The following is a 16240-nucleotide window of genomic DNA, read 5'->3' on the forward strand; positions in this document are numbered from 1 at the left end:
TTATCCAGACCACTGAGCTGGTTAACAGCTCTCCTAGGGCTGGCCCGAAGGATTAGACTTATTTTTACGAGGCTAGGAACCAACTGGTTACCTAGCAACGAGACCTACAGCTTATTGTGGAATCCGAACGAGAGAGGAGAAAGTTTTGTAATAGAAACGAAAATACAGCAAAGGATTTTCCATCACGAATCCAAAATTTTATCTCCAAAAATAATTTAATGGTCTGGCTTTACAAAGTAAATCTGCTTCTTATTTAAAGAAAGTCTGGGATTTCTGTTAAAACAGCCGGATTACAACGCATTAGCGGCGGATCGCTGGGGATTACACTCAGAGCTATGAACATCGTTGGAGCCAAGATTTCCGCGATGAGAAATGCCGAAATGCAGTGTCCCCGAGGGAGGTACCTTCCACCCCTCCCCTTTTCTTTCTTTCCTTCCTCCTTCACTTCAATGTCTTAAATTTTGAGTGCTTGCAGTAGCTTTTACTTCTCTTGGACGCCCTTGAGTCGCGGAACCTCCTCTGAAGATAGGTTTTAAGAAGCAAGCTCTGAGCCATGTGGCTTCCTCTTGTTTGTTTGTTACTTTCCCATTTTGAAAACATGTCTTTAACTTAGATTTGATTTTTTCCAAATGATCTAGATTAATGAGTGTGAATAAATCTCTAAATCTCAACTTATTTTCACATACTCGAGACTGTTGCGAAGTCATAAGCGTTGAAGGTCTTTTGGTAAATTTGTAAATTAGAAACTGCCTTTAACTGATATTTGTGTTGGTTGACAATGCTTGAAGAATTATCCTTATAACTGATATAATTTGATCGGTCTGATTTGTCTTTTATATCTGTGATAACAAGTACGCCTAGGTTGTCTGTCTCTCTTTAATTTACAATAGTTATATTGAACGACATATCAGGCTGTTTAACACCACACAGGTACAGTACATGTACACGACACCATGAGCGCGTATCTGTTGATGGACTGACTTACAAGAGATTGGAAGTTCACACTTTATTTCATTTCCTTGAACTTCAGTGGTTAGAAGGAAAATTTTGTTTCTTTCAGCTCTGAAGTGTCTCACTGATTCTTTTCAGCATGATACTGCTCAAAAACTAACATTCCGCAATGCATTTCTTCACATCAAGGTCCTATCTCAAATTCTGTTCTGTTCAGCTCAGTTTAAGAGCTCACTTTACCTATAATGTTACTTCATTTTTGTTCCATTCTGTCCTTTAATTGTAAAAAAAAAATACATTTAATAGTCTGAACTCTTTCCTTAATATTGTGGCAAAAAATTAACCCAATTTTATGCTGTGTAAAAAAAACACTCATTAGCCGCCCCAAAGTAGGTAATCGATAGGTGGAGTGCTCATAAATGCAGGCTGGGATTTTTTTAAATTTTTACCTCACAACGAACAAATGAATTAATTGTAAAGGAGTTCCTATTCCCAGTTATTGACAAATTTTGCTCTATAAGATGTTACTCAGCCTGCAAGTTACAAGAAACACACACACAATCACACACACACACACACCACGAAATTCAACCGTTTTCGGTGACCAAGCAATTAATGGCAGCACCAGAAATGACTGAAGGAAAGTTACCTGAAAAGATTTAGAATGAAACTCATGTCGAAACTGAGGTTATCAATTTCTAGCCTTAACAAAAAGCAAGCATACATAAATTCCCCTTTTATTAGGTAATAACTGTACCCAGTGAGGCAGCGAAACTGCACAAAGGTAAGAGTAACTAGATCACCCTCCCTCGAACTCTTCACGTTATCTATTCAAATATCATGATTCGGTCGTTCCGTATTGACGAGGAATAATTATGTGCGGTTTCCAAATGAGTGAACTGGGCGTTATTGGATGTATCTACCAGTGATGACTGTCACGCATTATAGACTTACCAGGCTCTCTGTTTCTTTAATCGACTGGTGTTTTGTGGTTGGATAACGTGATAAACTCCAGAGGGTAAATGGTTGATCCAGCTGTTAAAGGGACAATGCCATCGAAATCTATATCTGGAAATAATTTTATTTCAAAGTGATTTTTATATGAAAATCAACAGCTAGGGAATAATGTTATCGAATTCCATTACCTTCGATGCAGTTTGCGTCCAAGGGGATTGATACATGAAAGTGCCTTTACCCTGACGAGGATTCGACATTAAGCCATTTCCCCTTGCAGGTAGTGATTCCAAAAATAAGACAATAGAACTGTAACAGCCACAGTCATACTATAATTGTATCACCCTTAAAATTCTGCTTAAACCTAATACCGATCACATACACCTCCAGCCATGCAGGGGAAAAGGAGAAGCTATTTGATATTCAAATCAGAATGCCAAACCAGATATATACCCTCAATGTGTTAAATTCTAATTATGTGACAATGTAAGCTGAATTATTTTCTGCTCATTTCTAAGCATTTGCCATTATCTGTAAATCTCACGTCATTTCAAAGAGAATAAAAACGGAAATAAAGAAAAAGTTAAATGAGTTGGCATTGTTTTTTTCACTGGAAGTCCAAGTCCAGTTCACAAATATTTCATCAAGCTTGATAATGGAGCTCTTTGATTACAGCAACAGCTTTGGTACAAGTCCTAGCACCACTAAGTCAGAACTTGCCCAATAGTATATGTTTAAAAATAAATTCAAAATTTATATATTGATTTTCATGATGTATCTGACATGGTGTACATAAAAAAACTAATTTTCGTATTCAAACTTGTTTTTATGTAGAAAATTTGACATTCCCATATTTGGCGAATAATTGCAATATTATGGAAACATTCCGAACTAGAAACCTATGTACCTGTACTCTTATTTAAGAAAAAAAAAGCTGTACTTTTTCCTTATATGTTTTCGGGTTTACTTCAAGATATAGATTTATCAATATGTGATAAAGACGCTGTTATAGCAAGATTTTTTATTAAGTCAACATGAAAAGCAAATGAGATAATTATCTAAAATCAACGCAAAAGATTGTAAATTTGCGAGTTTGGATGTAACTTCCCTGTTGACCAACGTACCAGTCAAGGCGACGATGGAAGCAATAAAAAAGAATATGGAGGAAGGGGTTTATACATGCGACTTAGATCACGACGTTTTGATATAACTGTTGTCAGCAGTCCTCAGCGTTAATGTGTTTAAGGGGGCGAAAACCACTATATACAAAAAAATGGCGTGGCCATGGGTTCGAGTCTTTCGCCAACCCTAGTTGATATCTTTATGGAATGGTTTGAAAGGGCAAAGGTGGGCAAAGTAAATAAAGGTAACTTAAATATCATAAAATGGGTCAGATACGTGGATGACATCTTGGTTCTTTAAAACGGAGAAAGGGAAGATCTACACAAGTTCCTAGAAAACATAAATAAGCTAAATGAACACATCAAGTTCACAGTAGAAGAAGAGAAGGAGGGTGAAATTCCTTTGTTGGGTGTTCTGGTAAAGAGGGAAGGGGAAAATTAAAATTCATGGTATACAGGAAGAAGACACGCACCAATTCATACATACATATGTTCTCCCGTCATAGTAAAGAAATAAAAATGGGAGTAATGACAGGGTTGGCCATTAGGGCTTATAGGATTTGCAATCCCGAATTCTTAGATGAAGAGCTGGAATACCTGGGGGAGAGTTTTAGGTATTAGGATACCCTAAGTACTGGTGGGAGCGGGCACACATCAAGGCAAGAAAAAACTATTTTGGGGAGAGGGAAAGGATAGAAAAGGAACATTTGGTAGGGAACAAAATAATTACAGTCCCGGACAACAACTCGATTACACCCATCAACAGGAAGCTACATAATTTCAAATTGATAGGCAACTACAAAAACACCATTAGGAATAAAATAGAAACAAAAAGTCGGTAGAGGGGGGAGATAAAAGAGGGGGCTATATAGGGAGCGTGTCTAGACTGTGAAGATGGGTACTATGGAGAAACTGGCAAATCCTGTAAAGAGCAAAGCAAACAATACATGTAAAACATAAGAGATTATAATCAGACGTCGGCAGTTGCCAAACATTGTTGGGAAAAAGACCACAAAATAGATTGGGAAAATATGAGTTTTCTGTAAAGGAACACCAACAAAACGGCCAGACTGGTTGCAGAGAACGCCTTCATAACATGCACTTACAACACAATGGCAGGCAACACCGGAAACGGCCTTGAAGACAGCATATCAAGAAAAACTGTACACTCCACAGACAGCAGCAAGGAAACAAAAGAAAAACGCAAGAGGACGCACGGGACACGAACACCTGGACGAAGATGAGGGCAGTGAAAGACCAAGGTCACGAGGGGGAGGGGAGGTCACACAGGAGGAGGAAGGCAATTATAGGATTAAAGTACCCAGCACACAGATATAAATGCAGCTGGACTACACGTCTGGTCATCGTACGGATACTTGAGAATAAGGACTGTTTGTCCTAGAAAGCTTGTAACCTATTTTTGAATAAATATCTCCACTAGATACCATCCAGTTGGAATGAGGTCCTGTTAGTAATTGTACTAATGCACAGAACAATTGTGTATGTGATGTTATATATAGTTATATATATATATATATATATATATATATATATATATATATATATATATATATATATATATATATACATATACACATCCTCCATTCTTACAAGTTTATTGCCGGCGTTTGATGACACATGTCACATTTTCAAGGCTAAAGAAAAAATAATTTGCACCACAGATAGAATCACTTTGGTATTAAAAGGTTTTAAAAATTTTAATATTTAAAATTCACAAAAAATGGCAATGCAGCGTTAAAATTAGGTATATAAATGAACATAAAACAAGAGAGAGAAAAAAAGGATCACAAAAGATATAAGTCAAGGGAACCAAGACACAGACTCATCAATCGAAATGAAAGAATAATACTGAAAGAATACAGAAAATATGCATAAAGGAAAAGACAGGCAACATATAACTGAGTTGCCTATATATATATATATATATATATATATATATATATATATATATATATATATATATATATATATATATATATATATATATATATATATTATATATATATATATATATATATATATATATATATATAGTTATATATATATATATATATATATATATATATATATATAAATATAAATATATATATATATATATATAATATATATATATATATATATATATATATATATATATATATATATATATATATATATATATATTTCCATTGACGGCTGATAGAATTATAGTATTTTGGCATTCGATAATACTGATATCGTTGGTATGATATAAATGCTCCTTGTAAGTTTCATGAAAATAAGTGGACTGAAATTATTTGATAATGACCTTTCCGTGTGACTTTTTTTTGTGGATGGTGTTATACATAAATTTAAAGGTGAGTTCATACTATAATAAAACATGTCATGAACATGTCGGAACCATATCGCAAACATATCACAAAGTAGTTGACAACAAGCCAACGACCGTCAGTGGAAACGAATCTTTGGCAAATGCTGGAAAATCGTCTGAAGCTCTCGTTTGAACAACTAAAAGTCGTTGACTTGTATCTAACCAATTTTAGGTTGTGTACGATAAGTTATCGACGCGTTTTGCTGCAGCGCTGACGAACCCTAAGAAATAATTCATGAATGCTGCCACTGTAACAGTCTATTTCTATACCTTTAGAATGCAATACAAAAGTACAACATATCCAATAGTATGATAACTCTCCCATCAAGTGTCCAATTCTCCATTTACTCACTCACCTGCATGTGTAATGATCAAGCATACTGGACAAACAGAGTGTTAATTAAGGGTCCGTTGCATTCATATTTTTGATTGCCAGATACCGCTATTACGCTCAATTCATTTATTCATAAACGGAACACCGTATTGGCATATGTCGATCAAATCTTCAATGCGCAATTAGAGATTAAACCATAATGAAAACGTCAAATGCAGTCGCATGCATCATCATTTAAATTACGAGCTGTTGTTGTTTTGACAATGCGTTAGTTCTTTCAGGGTACATTCGATGCATTCGTCAACGAGAGGCTCATTTGATTGGACAGTGAGAGCGAGACGTAATCAGGAAATTGTTTGGCAAAACATGAACGAGTTACGTTTAGATTCATCGGTGTGTTTTGCGGTTGCGAGGGTCCTGATGTTCCTGCGAATCTCTCTGAAATTGTATCCAGGCACGCACACGCGCACTCATGTGTGTGTGTGTGTGTGTCTGCATGCAAGTAGATATGCAAGTGTATATATATATATATATATATATATATATATATATATATATATATATATATATATATATATATATATATATATATATACCATACATACACGTAATATTATATATATATATATATATATATATATATATATATATATATATATATATATATATATATATATATATATATATATATATATATATATAAGGCTACATAGTTTATAAATTTATGGAACCTTATGGGTTCAGATCGTTTCCTTCTCGAGGTATTTCAATCTGTTTTGTTAATTGCATTCTGAGATGTCTTTCATATGCTACTATCTTTGCTGAACCGCATTCACCGAAATTTTAACATCTGTATCGTACTTCCTCAAGGAACTCCGCTTGTATCTCTCAGCGTCAAATGGTTTTTTTTTTGTTTCTTCGATTCCAAGTGTTAATGATCAGTCACTCGTTGATCCTCTGTATCTATTCACTTTGCCTTCTTTTTTTTTTTTTTTTTGAAACGGAATTATGTTCAAATACTATTAATTTTTCTTCATCACGGGCAGCATTTAGCGCGATGAAGTCATCATATCCAATCATGTTCTACCTTCGATATTATAAGGTTGCGATATGACAAGTGAGAACGCGAACTCACACACAAAGATGCGAAAAATTCTTGCATGTGAATTGGAAATGGTTGGACACTAGATTTTCAGTGGCAATTTGTTGGAAAATTCTGCAGTTAGTAAACAGGCGACCAGAAACGTCATAGAGAATTAGGTGAGATATTTAAGTAAGAAACTGTCCTCTGAAAATGAGTTTGTAATCTTGACACCTTCCTTTTCTCAGTTTCATGTTACCTGATACATTTTAAAAATGCTCTCCAAAAACCCATTTTCTCACTGACACGGGTTGCTTACGCATCGAAGGCTAACCTCATCCACTTTCCGAAAGGAAAACGACTATTATAGTCCTTTTGACCACAGCCGAATGAGATGTTTTCTCTCTTCCGTACAACTGTAGTCTCATGCAGCCCACTTCAGAGCATTTTCATGATTTAAGAGGGCTGTAAACCCCCACTTCATTAGGTCGCTTCTTTATGTTCGTGTTTTTCTCCCAGATGCGTGACATCTCTTGTGTGGACTTTCGCGGAAGAGCGAATTGTTTACAAACTTCTTCCTTCGCCCCAAACTCCAGACACTCGGACGCCCTTCATTATTCGGAACACCGGAAGTTTCCTTCCATCGGGAGTCGAGACTTTAAGGGTTTATCGCTGTCTGACACGACGTGGCCTTCCTTTCATTATCCTTTTTTCTATTTCCACCATGCATTATGAGCACTTTTTTGTGGGTGTCCTTAGATTTAATTTTATTATCACAAAGATTAACTTTTAAAAGTTTGTACAAAAGTTAAATGGGTATTAGACGACAACCGCAACAAAAGAACAAACACTACAAAAAAACCACAAGAAAAGCGAGACCCACATCCCATCAGTTTCGTGATGGGTGCCCAGGATTCATCACACCTGACGAAAAATCACCGGACCAACGAACAGCAGCAGCAGCGGGTCTCCTCTGGCGCTTTTAATCCACGAGTTCACCTAATCATTTTTACATCCGTTTCCATTTCATGCTCAAAATCCGAGTTCAATCCACATGAAACAAACGACAGGCTGTTTCACGTGGATTGAACTCGGATTTTGTGATCTAACCTGAAGTCTGAATCATTTGTGACAGCGGTGATATAATAGTAATGCGGACTACAGAAATGTTCCCGTTTGTGACCTTTGATTGCTGTCATGTGACTATTAACATGCTTCGTCATTCGTGTGACTGTTATGATTTTCCCATTTCCGATTCTGATATGAATAAATTAGAACTACTGTATGACGTAGGGCATATCAACTATTTTAATTAGAGTGTCGACGCTCGATCAGTGTTCATCAGTCAATAGGGGACACTGATAAACCTGATAATTATGACGAGGTCATTGCTTAAGACATAACAACAATTTGAGTTTTCAGTAAAAAAAAAAAAAATAGGAAAGCGACCTGTGTTATCCGAGGCCAGTTTCACCAGATAAAACTTTGATACTCTAAGCAGGTGAGCTTAGGGGTGACCGTAGTTGAATGCCACGAACCGTGATGCTTCCGGGTTTCCCGTTCCATCAAAATGTTTTGATATCAGCATTTACTTGCTCTGTATTCAGCCCATTTAAAGAGGCCTTCCGGTGACATTATTGGGAGATGATGGTTAAGAAGACAATAACAAATTTTATCTAAAATTAACATATTTGAGACATCGTGCCTGACTGTCTAAGCTGAAGTCAATTTATTGACCTCATGACCTATGAAGCAGTTCACTGCCATAATCATTTGATTCAAGCAATTAGGGAACCTTGGCGGACCTCCCTGTATGATTTCAGAACAGCCTAATGGAAAGTGTGATTGGTAATAATGATAAATTAGACAAAACACTATATCAAAATGGTAAAGTTTGGAAACAAAATCGTGTGTGGGAACGTTCTGGCACATTCCACTGAATCACAATGCGTCTCTTTTGACCTGAGCAATGAATTGTGAACCTGGTAGTCAGTCAGCTGTGGTAAATTTGCCAGGGTGGAGGATGACGCAGGGCTTGCAACCTCATCCCAAGAGACTTCCATAGAAACTGAAAACACCTTTAAAGGGATATTTTCATGCAAAAGGAAATGATAAATAAAGAGTATGTTGGTAAACATATCGTTTCTTGGTCTACTAAATACAAGTCTTGACGGAATATTCAGATTATCTTAGGCGAAACTCTCTTTCAAGATAATGAGCACTTTCAAGTATCGTCGAATTTGCAATGAATTGTACAGAGGGGTTACTGGTTTCGGTTGCTTTGTTTATATTGTAGTTATTTGCCGTTGTGACCATTTCCATATATGTATGTATGTATGTGTATATATATGAGTATATATATATATATATATATATATATATATATATATATATATATATATATATATATATATATATATATATAAATATAAATGTATATATATATACACACACATATACACATACACACTATTATATATATATATATATATATATATATATATATATATATATATATATATATATATAATATATATATATATATATATATATATATATATATATATATATATGACTTTTTTCACATCAAGTGATTCATATACAATCAGAAAGCTACAAACGTCCTTTAATATCCAATTCACTCTACCTCGGAAATAATATATTTTCATATATGTTACCGAAGGGGAATTTTTCGTTAGTGCGTCACTGTAGTCCTGATTCCTCGTCCGTCGCTGGTTCGACCCCACGGGACGTTGGACTTATTATCAACTAAAAATTCCCCTTCGGTAACATATATGAAAATATATTATTTCCGAGGTAGAGTGAATTGGATATTAAAGGACGTTTGTAGCTTTCTGATTGTATATGAATCACGGTGATGTGATAAATAGTCATAATAAAACTACGTGCGACAAACGCACTACACGGTCAACATGGCGGAGGTGGGTGGATATCGTCTCCAAACGCAAAACACCTGAGTTCGACGGGTGAGTTGATGGGAGTTGTTATTCACTTATACCTCTCTTGTGGCCGATTTCGTTAGTGCGTCACTGTAGTCCTGATTCCTCGTCCGTCGCTGGTTCGACCCCACGGGACGGTGGACTTATTTCAACTAAAAATTCCCCTTCGGTAAACATATATGAAAATATATTATTTCCGAGGTAGAGTGAATTGGATATTAAAGGACGTTTTAGCTTTCTGATTGTATATGAATCACGGTGATGTGATAAATAGTCATAATATGGCTACGTGCGACAAACGCACTACACGGTCAACATGGCGGAGGTGGGTGGATATCGTCTCCAAACGCAAAACACCTGAGTTCGACGGGTGAGTTGATGGGAGTTGTTATTCACTTATACCTCTCTTGTGGCCGATTTCGTTAGTGCGTCACTGTAGTCCTGATTCCTCGTCCGTCGCTGGTTCGACCCCACGGGACAGTGGACTTATTATCAACTAAAAATTCCCTTCGGTAACATATATGAAAAATATATTATTTCCAGGTAGAGTGAATTGGATATTAAAGGACGTTTGTAGCTTTCTGATTATATATATATTATATATATATATATATATATATATATATATATATATATATATATATATATATATATATTTAGTGTGTGTGTGTGTGTGTGTGTTTGTGTGAGTCTCTGTGTGTGATAAGTTCGCTAATTTCGGAAACTCCTCTGTCTGGCAAACAAGATTTTTCTAGATAAGTAACATTCGCTCCTAAGTCATCTTCATTTAAACCCTTAAGAAACATTTTCGCCACATACACAAAGCCAAGGAAGGCTTTCTTCGCCCCACCTGCGATAGAGCTAAAGCCAGCTCTCATTCAAGGACGAGCTACTAGTTCTGCACATCAACCAGAAGCTCGCGATTCACCGCCCCCACCCCCGACCCCGGGGCTTAGACCCAACAGTTTCTCCATTACCAACAATTGGCTTCGTCGGGATGGTAAATCCCGAATACTCCTTAAGATAAAGGATTTCTATCTAATTTGCATTTTACTCTCTCTCTCTCTCTCTTCCCTTGCCCTTCATTGTTTAGAATCCTGGCACTAAAGTCAACAGGTGTGTTTTCTTCGTCACTTTAAACCAATTAATTCTCCCTGACGTTATAAACAATTGTGGGCCTATCATGCTCACCCTATGGCCGTCCTTTCCTCACATATACAACAGACATTAATTGAATTCGTTCGTTGTGTCCCAATTTGTTTTATTTCTACTTTACTCATTCTACATACTTGTTCAAAAAGGCACAACAAACGTTTATACATATTCACAGACGCACTTAAAACTGTCTCCTCGATAAAATTATCAATAAGAAGAAACCCAGTACTAACTTTGCTACATGGGAAACCACCCGCGTTGGTGAATGCCTGATTACTAAAGAGCAATGTGAAGAGTTCTGCATGGATAGGACAGTCATCCATTGACGTATCTGGAAATGCAAGAGCAATAAAGTAAGCCACATCTGGCAACCATTTTTAACCAGTAATTGAGATCTGCGCAACAGGGACGCCCTAGCTATTCTCGGTGGAAACCCACACTTCACACTACCTGGGAGACTCTCCTACTTCTTAATATCGTCAGGAGAACAACGAGGCGCCCTCCTGCGATAATAATGCAACAGCCGCCCACCTCCTTCAGCGGTGAGCAGAGCCCCCTGACCAAGGTCTAAAAACCTTGCCCCTGACAGCAACCAATCAGAGCCTTCGTCGCTCAGCCAGACTCGCAGCGAGAGCTCCCGGACGCGTATTTACAATCTGTATACACAGTCGTGAGCATACTAGCCAGTAGCCAATCACCAACCAGATCACGTAGCCAATCAGATTCGAGCAATGACGTCATCGACCGCATATTTTAATTAGCTATATTTTGCCGTATATTAGACAACTGTGTGTGAGCAGCAATAACCCATATGAGAAATATTGTTCAAAATTAACTCACTGGTGTATTTTTATGCATTAAAGAGCCCAATAATAAATAAAAAAAATATGCAAGCACAGAGTGACGTCATTGTCTTCTTAAAACTAAATAGAAGAGTCCTCATTTCTCCTTTGTGAAAGCAATATTGACATTTTTTCCCCGCTACGTTGAATCAAGTATGGCGTTTTATGTCGTCAATATAATAAAATCTTCTGTTCATGTAACTATATTAGTTAAAATAATAATTATTACACAGGCATTCTTGAAGCACCGAACACGTTTTCCTTAAAGGCTAGCTTTAAGAAAACGGACATATTTAGCAGTAACTGAGCTAAAAATATACACAGTTAATAGGACCTTTTTTTTTTAGAATCCATAATGTTAATTAAGTCAGTTGCTGTAGATAAGCTTATTATAATGATGTAACTTGGTTATAAATAGTGCGTGCAATATAAAAACTTGGGTGATGTTGTTTCGTGTAAGCTTTGTGAACAGAATAATGGGCTACTTTCCACCTGTATACAGTATTCTATGAAATGTGGAATTTTCTAGCAGTTTAGACATTTTTATGTTAAAAAATTAGTAAAGTCGATATAAGTTATTAATATTTTAAGGCTTTGTTAAATTTTCCTTCTTTGCTGTTAATTCATAAGGTTTTCTCAATTGCGTCTCGTCTGTTGTTTACATTTTTGATCGACGATGACGTCACTGTTCGCTCCATATCTTAATTTAATTTAACACAATTTTAGTCTCTTTTATGGACACAAATACACAAGAGGGTTAATATTTGAACAATATTTCTCATATGGGTTATTGCTGCTCACACACATTTGTCTAATATACGATAAAATATAGCTAAGTGATATGCTATTCGCATATAGGCTGGATGACGTCATTGCTCGAATCTGATTGGCTACGTGATCTGGTTGGTGATTGGCTACTGGCTGGTATGCTCACGACTGTGTATACAGATTGTAAATACGCCTCCCGGACTACAGCATAGCCACTCAATGAAAAATTTACCCCCTTTCTTTGTAAAATACATAGTGACCTGGCACCATTCACCTTAGTAAATGGTAGCGTGACCATATATATATATATATATATATATATATATATATATATATATATATATATATATATATATATATATATATATATATATATATATATATATATATATATATATAGAGAGAGAGAGAGAGAGAGAGAGAGAGAGAGAGAGAGAGAGAGAAAATACCATTTGGTTGACATCTAACATACATGTTGTTTTCATTTCTGTATTATAGGTCCCGAACAATTCTGAAAATCCTAAAGACCTATGTACTTTGTTTTTGCCTCATGTTTCACTATATCGAAAAAGGATTACGTCTCTCCTTACCCGGAGTTCTTCCCTTGAAAACCTAAATTATTGTTGGTGATGACATATGTTCCTATTACTATGCCGTTCGGGAACATCATTCCACTATTTCACCACCGAAAGAAAAGTGACTGGTTCATCCGTCAAAGCCAGGGAAAGGAGTCTATCAATTTTCTTCTCTCTCCTGACATTTGGGAAAGAAAACTCGGGATCTGACGCTGCTTAATTAAGAGCAGGCAGGGGACGAGTTTCGTTCCAATATTCCGTCGGTGCAGACAGAATGATATCCGATATAAAGATGTATTCAGGCCTCTTTTATAATGGACTTAGTCATGATGTACGAACAGAGGCATTAAATCAGTAAAGAACGTTTTAAGAGAATATGTGAATGAAACTAGGCATTCCGATTTATCGGGAATCTTTCCTTTTCCAGACCCCAAGTGGAATTGTCTGTCAATTACCCTCTTTATTTCTCTCTTATAAGCCGTAATCATTTGCAGATTTTTCTTCTGATCCCGCAGTCCCTTCCCGTCCTTATCTCAACCTTTCAGGCACTCGCTTTTTACCTCTCCATTCTTCACTGATACCTTTAATACGGACACTGGGAACATATTATCTACAGTGAAAATAAAGCTTTGTTCTCTTTAGTATAAAGAATAAAACTTTACTTCCTTCACCGCTTTCAGGATAAAACTCCCATCAACATTTCGGGTTTTTGAAAAGGATTCTGTCAGGTCTAGGAGCCGTGTCGGCTTGGAAATAAATAAAATTACTTTAACATTAGCATGAGTTACCTTTATATCTTGTATTAACCTCTGTAATTTTACTTTAATTTACATTTGCGTTTTTCTTCTACGAGCTCTTTTAATCTTTCACGCGTCTCTGACGCTCTCCTTTATTATCTTTAGGCTACACTATACAAAGTATCCTTCAGTTATCACACAAACTTCCCAAAAAGAGATAAAATGATTCAACTACTTTCGTTGTTTAGTAATTATATGCTTCGATGAATCTTGCGGTAACTTCTGCCACCTTTGCTTTTTGGAAAAAGCCGTTTTTGATCCGCGCGTGTGCGCACGGGGTGTTTCCATTAGTAGATTTTCGAAGAGATCTTCTAAGCGTTTTACATGGAAAGATTAAGATATTGCGGAGGAAGTGTCGTAAGTGCAATGACACATTGCTATAGCCTGTTCCTGTCAACTATTTTCCAATTTGGGCTGAATATTACATTTCTTCAGGGTTGCTACAGAGAAGGAAAAACAGAAGTTGGACTCAAAGGAGAATGATAATACATAAACACTGATAAACATGAGAGAGACGTTCGCACAAGGAAAGAAATGTTGTGAAAGAAACTCAGCCGACTTCCTGAGTGCCTGAATAAAAAAGAAAAAGGAAAGACATTCTGCCCAGTGCCTTCTCCGAAAACAAGGATACCACTGAAAGACAAATATTGGTCCAAGTCAAGTCTGCGAGTAAAACCGTCTTCTTTTCTCCTGGGAAATGTCGAAAGCAGAAATGAAAATATGAATTCTGAGAAAAACAACCATCAATTTTCTTTCAATTCGTTTCGTCTGTTACGTTCAAAATTCAAAAACAGAAGGACTAAGTGCGATAAGGAAAACTAAAAACTATATCCCCAAATATAGCCCTGTCAGAATTTCATTAATGCACAATTATTTTGCTAAGCTATCAGTGCGGGTATTGACGGAAGATGGAAAGGTATGTACAATTTTACAGCTGACTTTCAAATAAATAATATAATTCAATAATTCTTTTTTTAGATACCGTCATCCTTTAATTCCATAATGTTTTTTTAGGTTCACAAAAAAGGGATACACACTTCTAAATTTACGCACTTTATCAATATATTACAGTTCTATAATTATGTGTAGGGTCAATACGAATCCATTATATAAAGTACTAAGAATATATTATCTAACTAAAAAAGGACAACATACGGAAAAGTTACTGAATAAGTGAAATATCTGAATCGGACGTTGATTTTTCGTTGTTGTTGTAGATTAACTTCTTTGTTAAAAAAAATCTTTATATCACAATATTTTGCTGAAAGCAAAACCAAAATACTTTAAAAACCAATATTAGTGATGACAGTCATGATTTCCTGGAATTTTAGGATAGTTTCAACCAACAATTTTACAGGCGGCCTTCTTGTAGTTAGGACTTAGGTCACTGAAACAAGGTTAAAGAGAATGATTGAACAGGGAGTCATAACAGGTTTTCTTAATGTCTTCGAGAAAATGCAGGTTAGCTTTGCCCTAGAAGATTCTATTACTGACCTTGCCCTAAAAGATTCTGTTACTGACCTTGCCCTAAAAGATTCTGTTACTGACCTTGCCCTAGATTCTGTTATTGATCTTGCTCTAAAAGATTCTGTTACTGACCTTGCCCTAGAAGATTCTGTTATTGACCTGGCCCTGAAAGATTCTGTTACTGACCCTGCCCTAGATGATTCTGTTACTGAACTTGCCCTAGAAGATTCTGTTACTGACCTTGCCCTAGAAGATTCTGTTATTGACCTTGCCCTAAAAGATTCTGTTACTGACCTTGCCCTAGAAGATTCTGTTACTGACTTTGCCCTAGAAGATTCTGTTACTGACTTTACCTTAGAAGACTGTTATTGACCTTGCCCTAGAAGGCTGTTATTAACCTTGCCCTAAAAGATTCTGTTATTGACCTTACCCTAGAAGATTCTGTTACTGACCTTGCTCTAGAAGATTCTGTTACTGACCTCGCCCTAGAAGATTCTGTTACTGACCTTGCCCTAGAAAATTCTGTTATTGACCTTGCCCTAGAAGACTGTTATTGACCTTGCCCTAGCAGATTCTGTTACTGACCTTGCCCTAGAAGATTCTGTTTCTGACTTTGCCCTGGAAGATTCTGTTACTGCCCATCAAATGATGAAACTCTCAAGAATTATTTTGTGTTTCTTCACACAGAAAAGTCCTGGATTTCTCTCTTTCGCCTTATGACTTATGAAATACAGGAGGGAATTTACACCAGTTATTGACAGTTAGCATTACCCAGCATTGCACAGGTTTTGTCTTCATACTTGTGACATTCACCCCCGTCCTCTTGTGATCCCATCAACTACCGTCGTTTTCACGTCCTTCAAC

General features: G+C 36.4%; 1 protein-coding gene across 1 annotated transcript; it reads left to right on the plus strand.

Moving 5' to 3' along the window:
• Window positions 1–7712: 7712 nt before the first annotated feature.
• Window positions 7713–15933, plus strand: LOC136829941 (uncharacterized). The gene is made up of 4 exons (XM_067089116.1): window positions 7713–7778; window positions 10598–10772; window positions 15417–15740; window positions 15788–15933. The coding sequence occupies exons 1-4, from the start codon at window positions 7713–7715 to the stop codon at window positions 15931–15933; spliced, it is 711 nt and encodes a 236-aa protein (XP_066945217.1).
• The last annotated feature ends 307 nt before the right edge of the window (window positions 15934–16240 follow it).

Source organism: Macrobrachium rosenbergii, chromosome 45 (assembly GCF_040412425.1).
Source record: "Macrobrachium rosenbergii isolate ZJJX-2024 chromosome 45, ASM4041242v1, whole genome shotgun sequence".
Lineage (NCBI taxonomy): Eukaryota > Metazoa > Arthropoda > Malacostraca > Decapoda > Palaemonidae > Macrobrachium > Macrobrachium rosenbergii.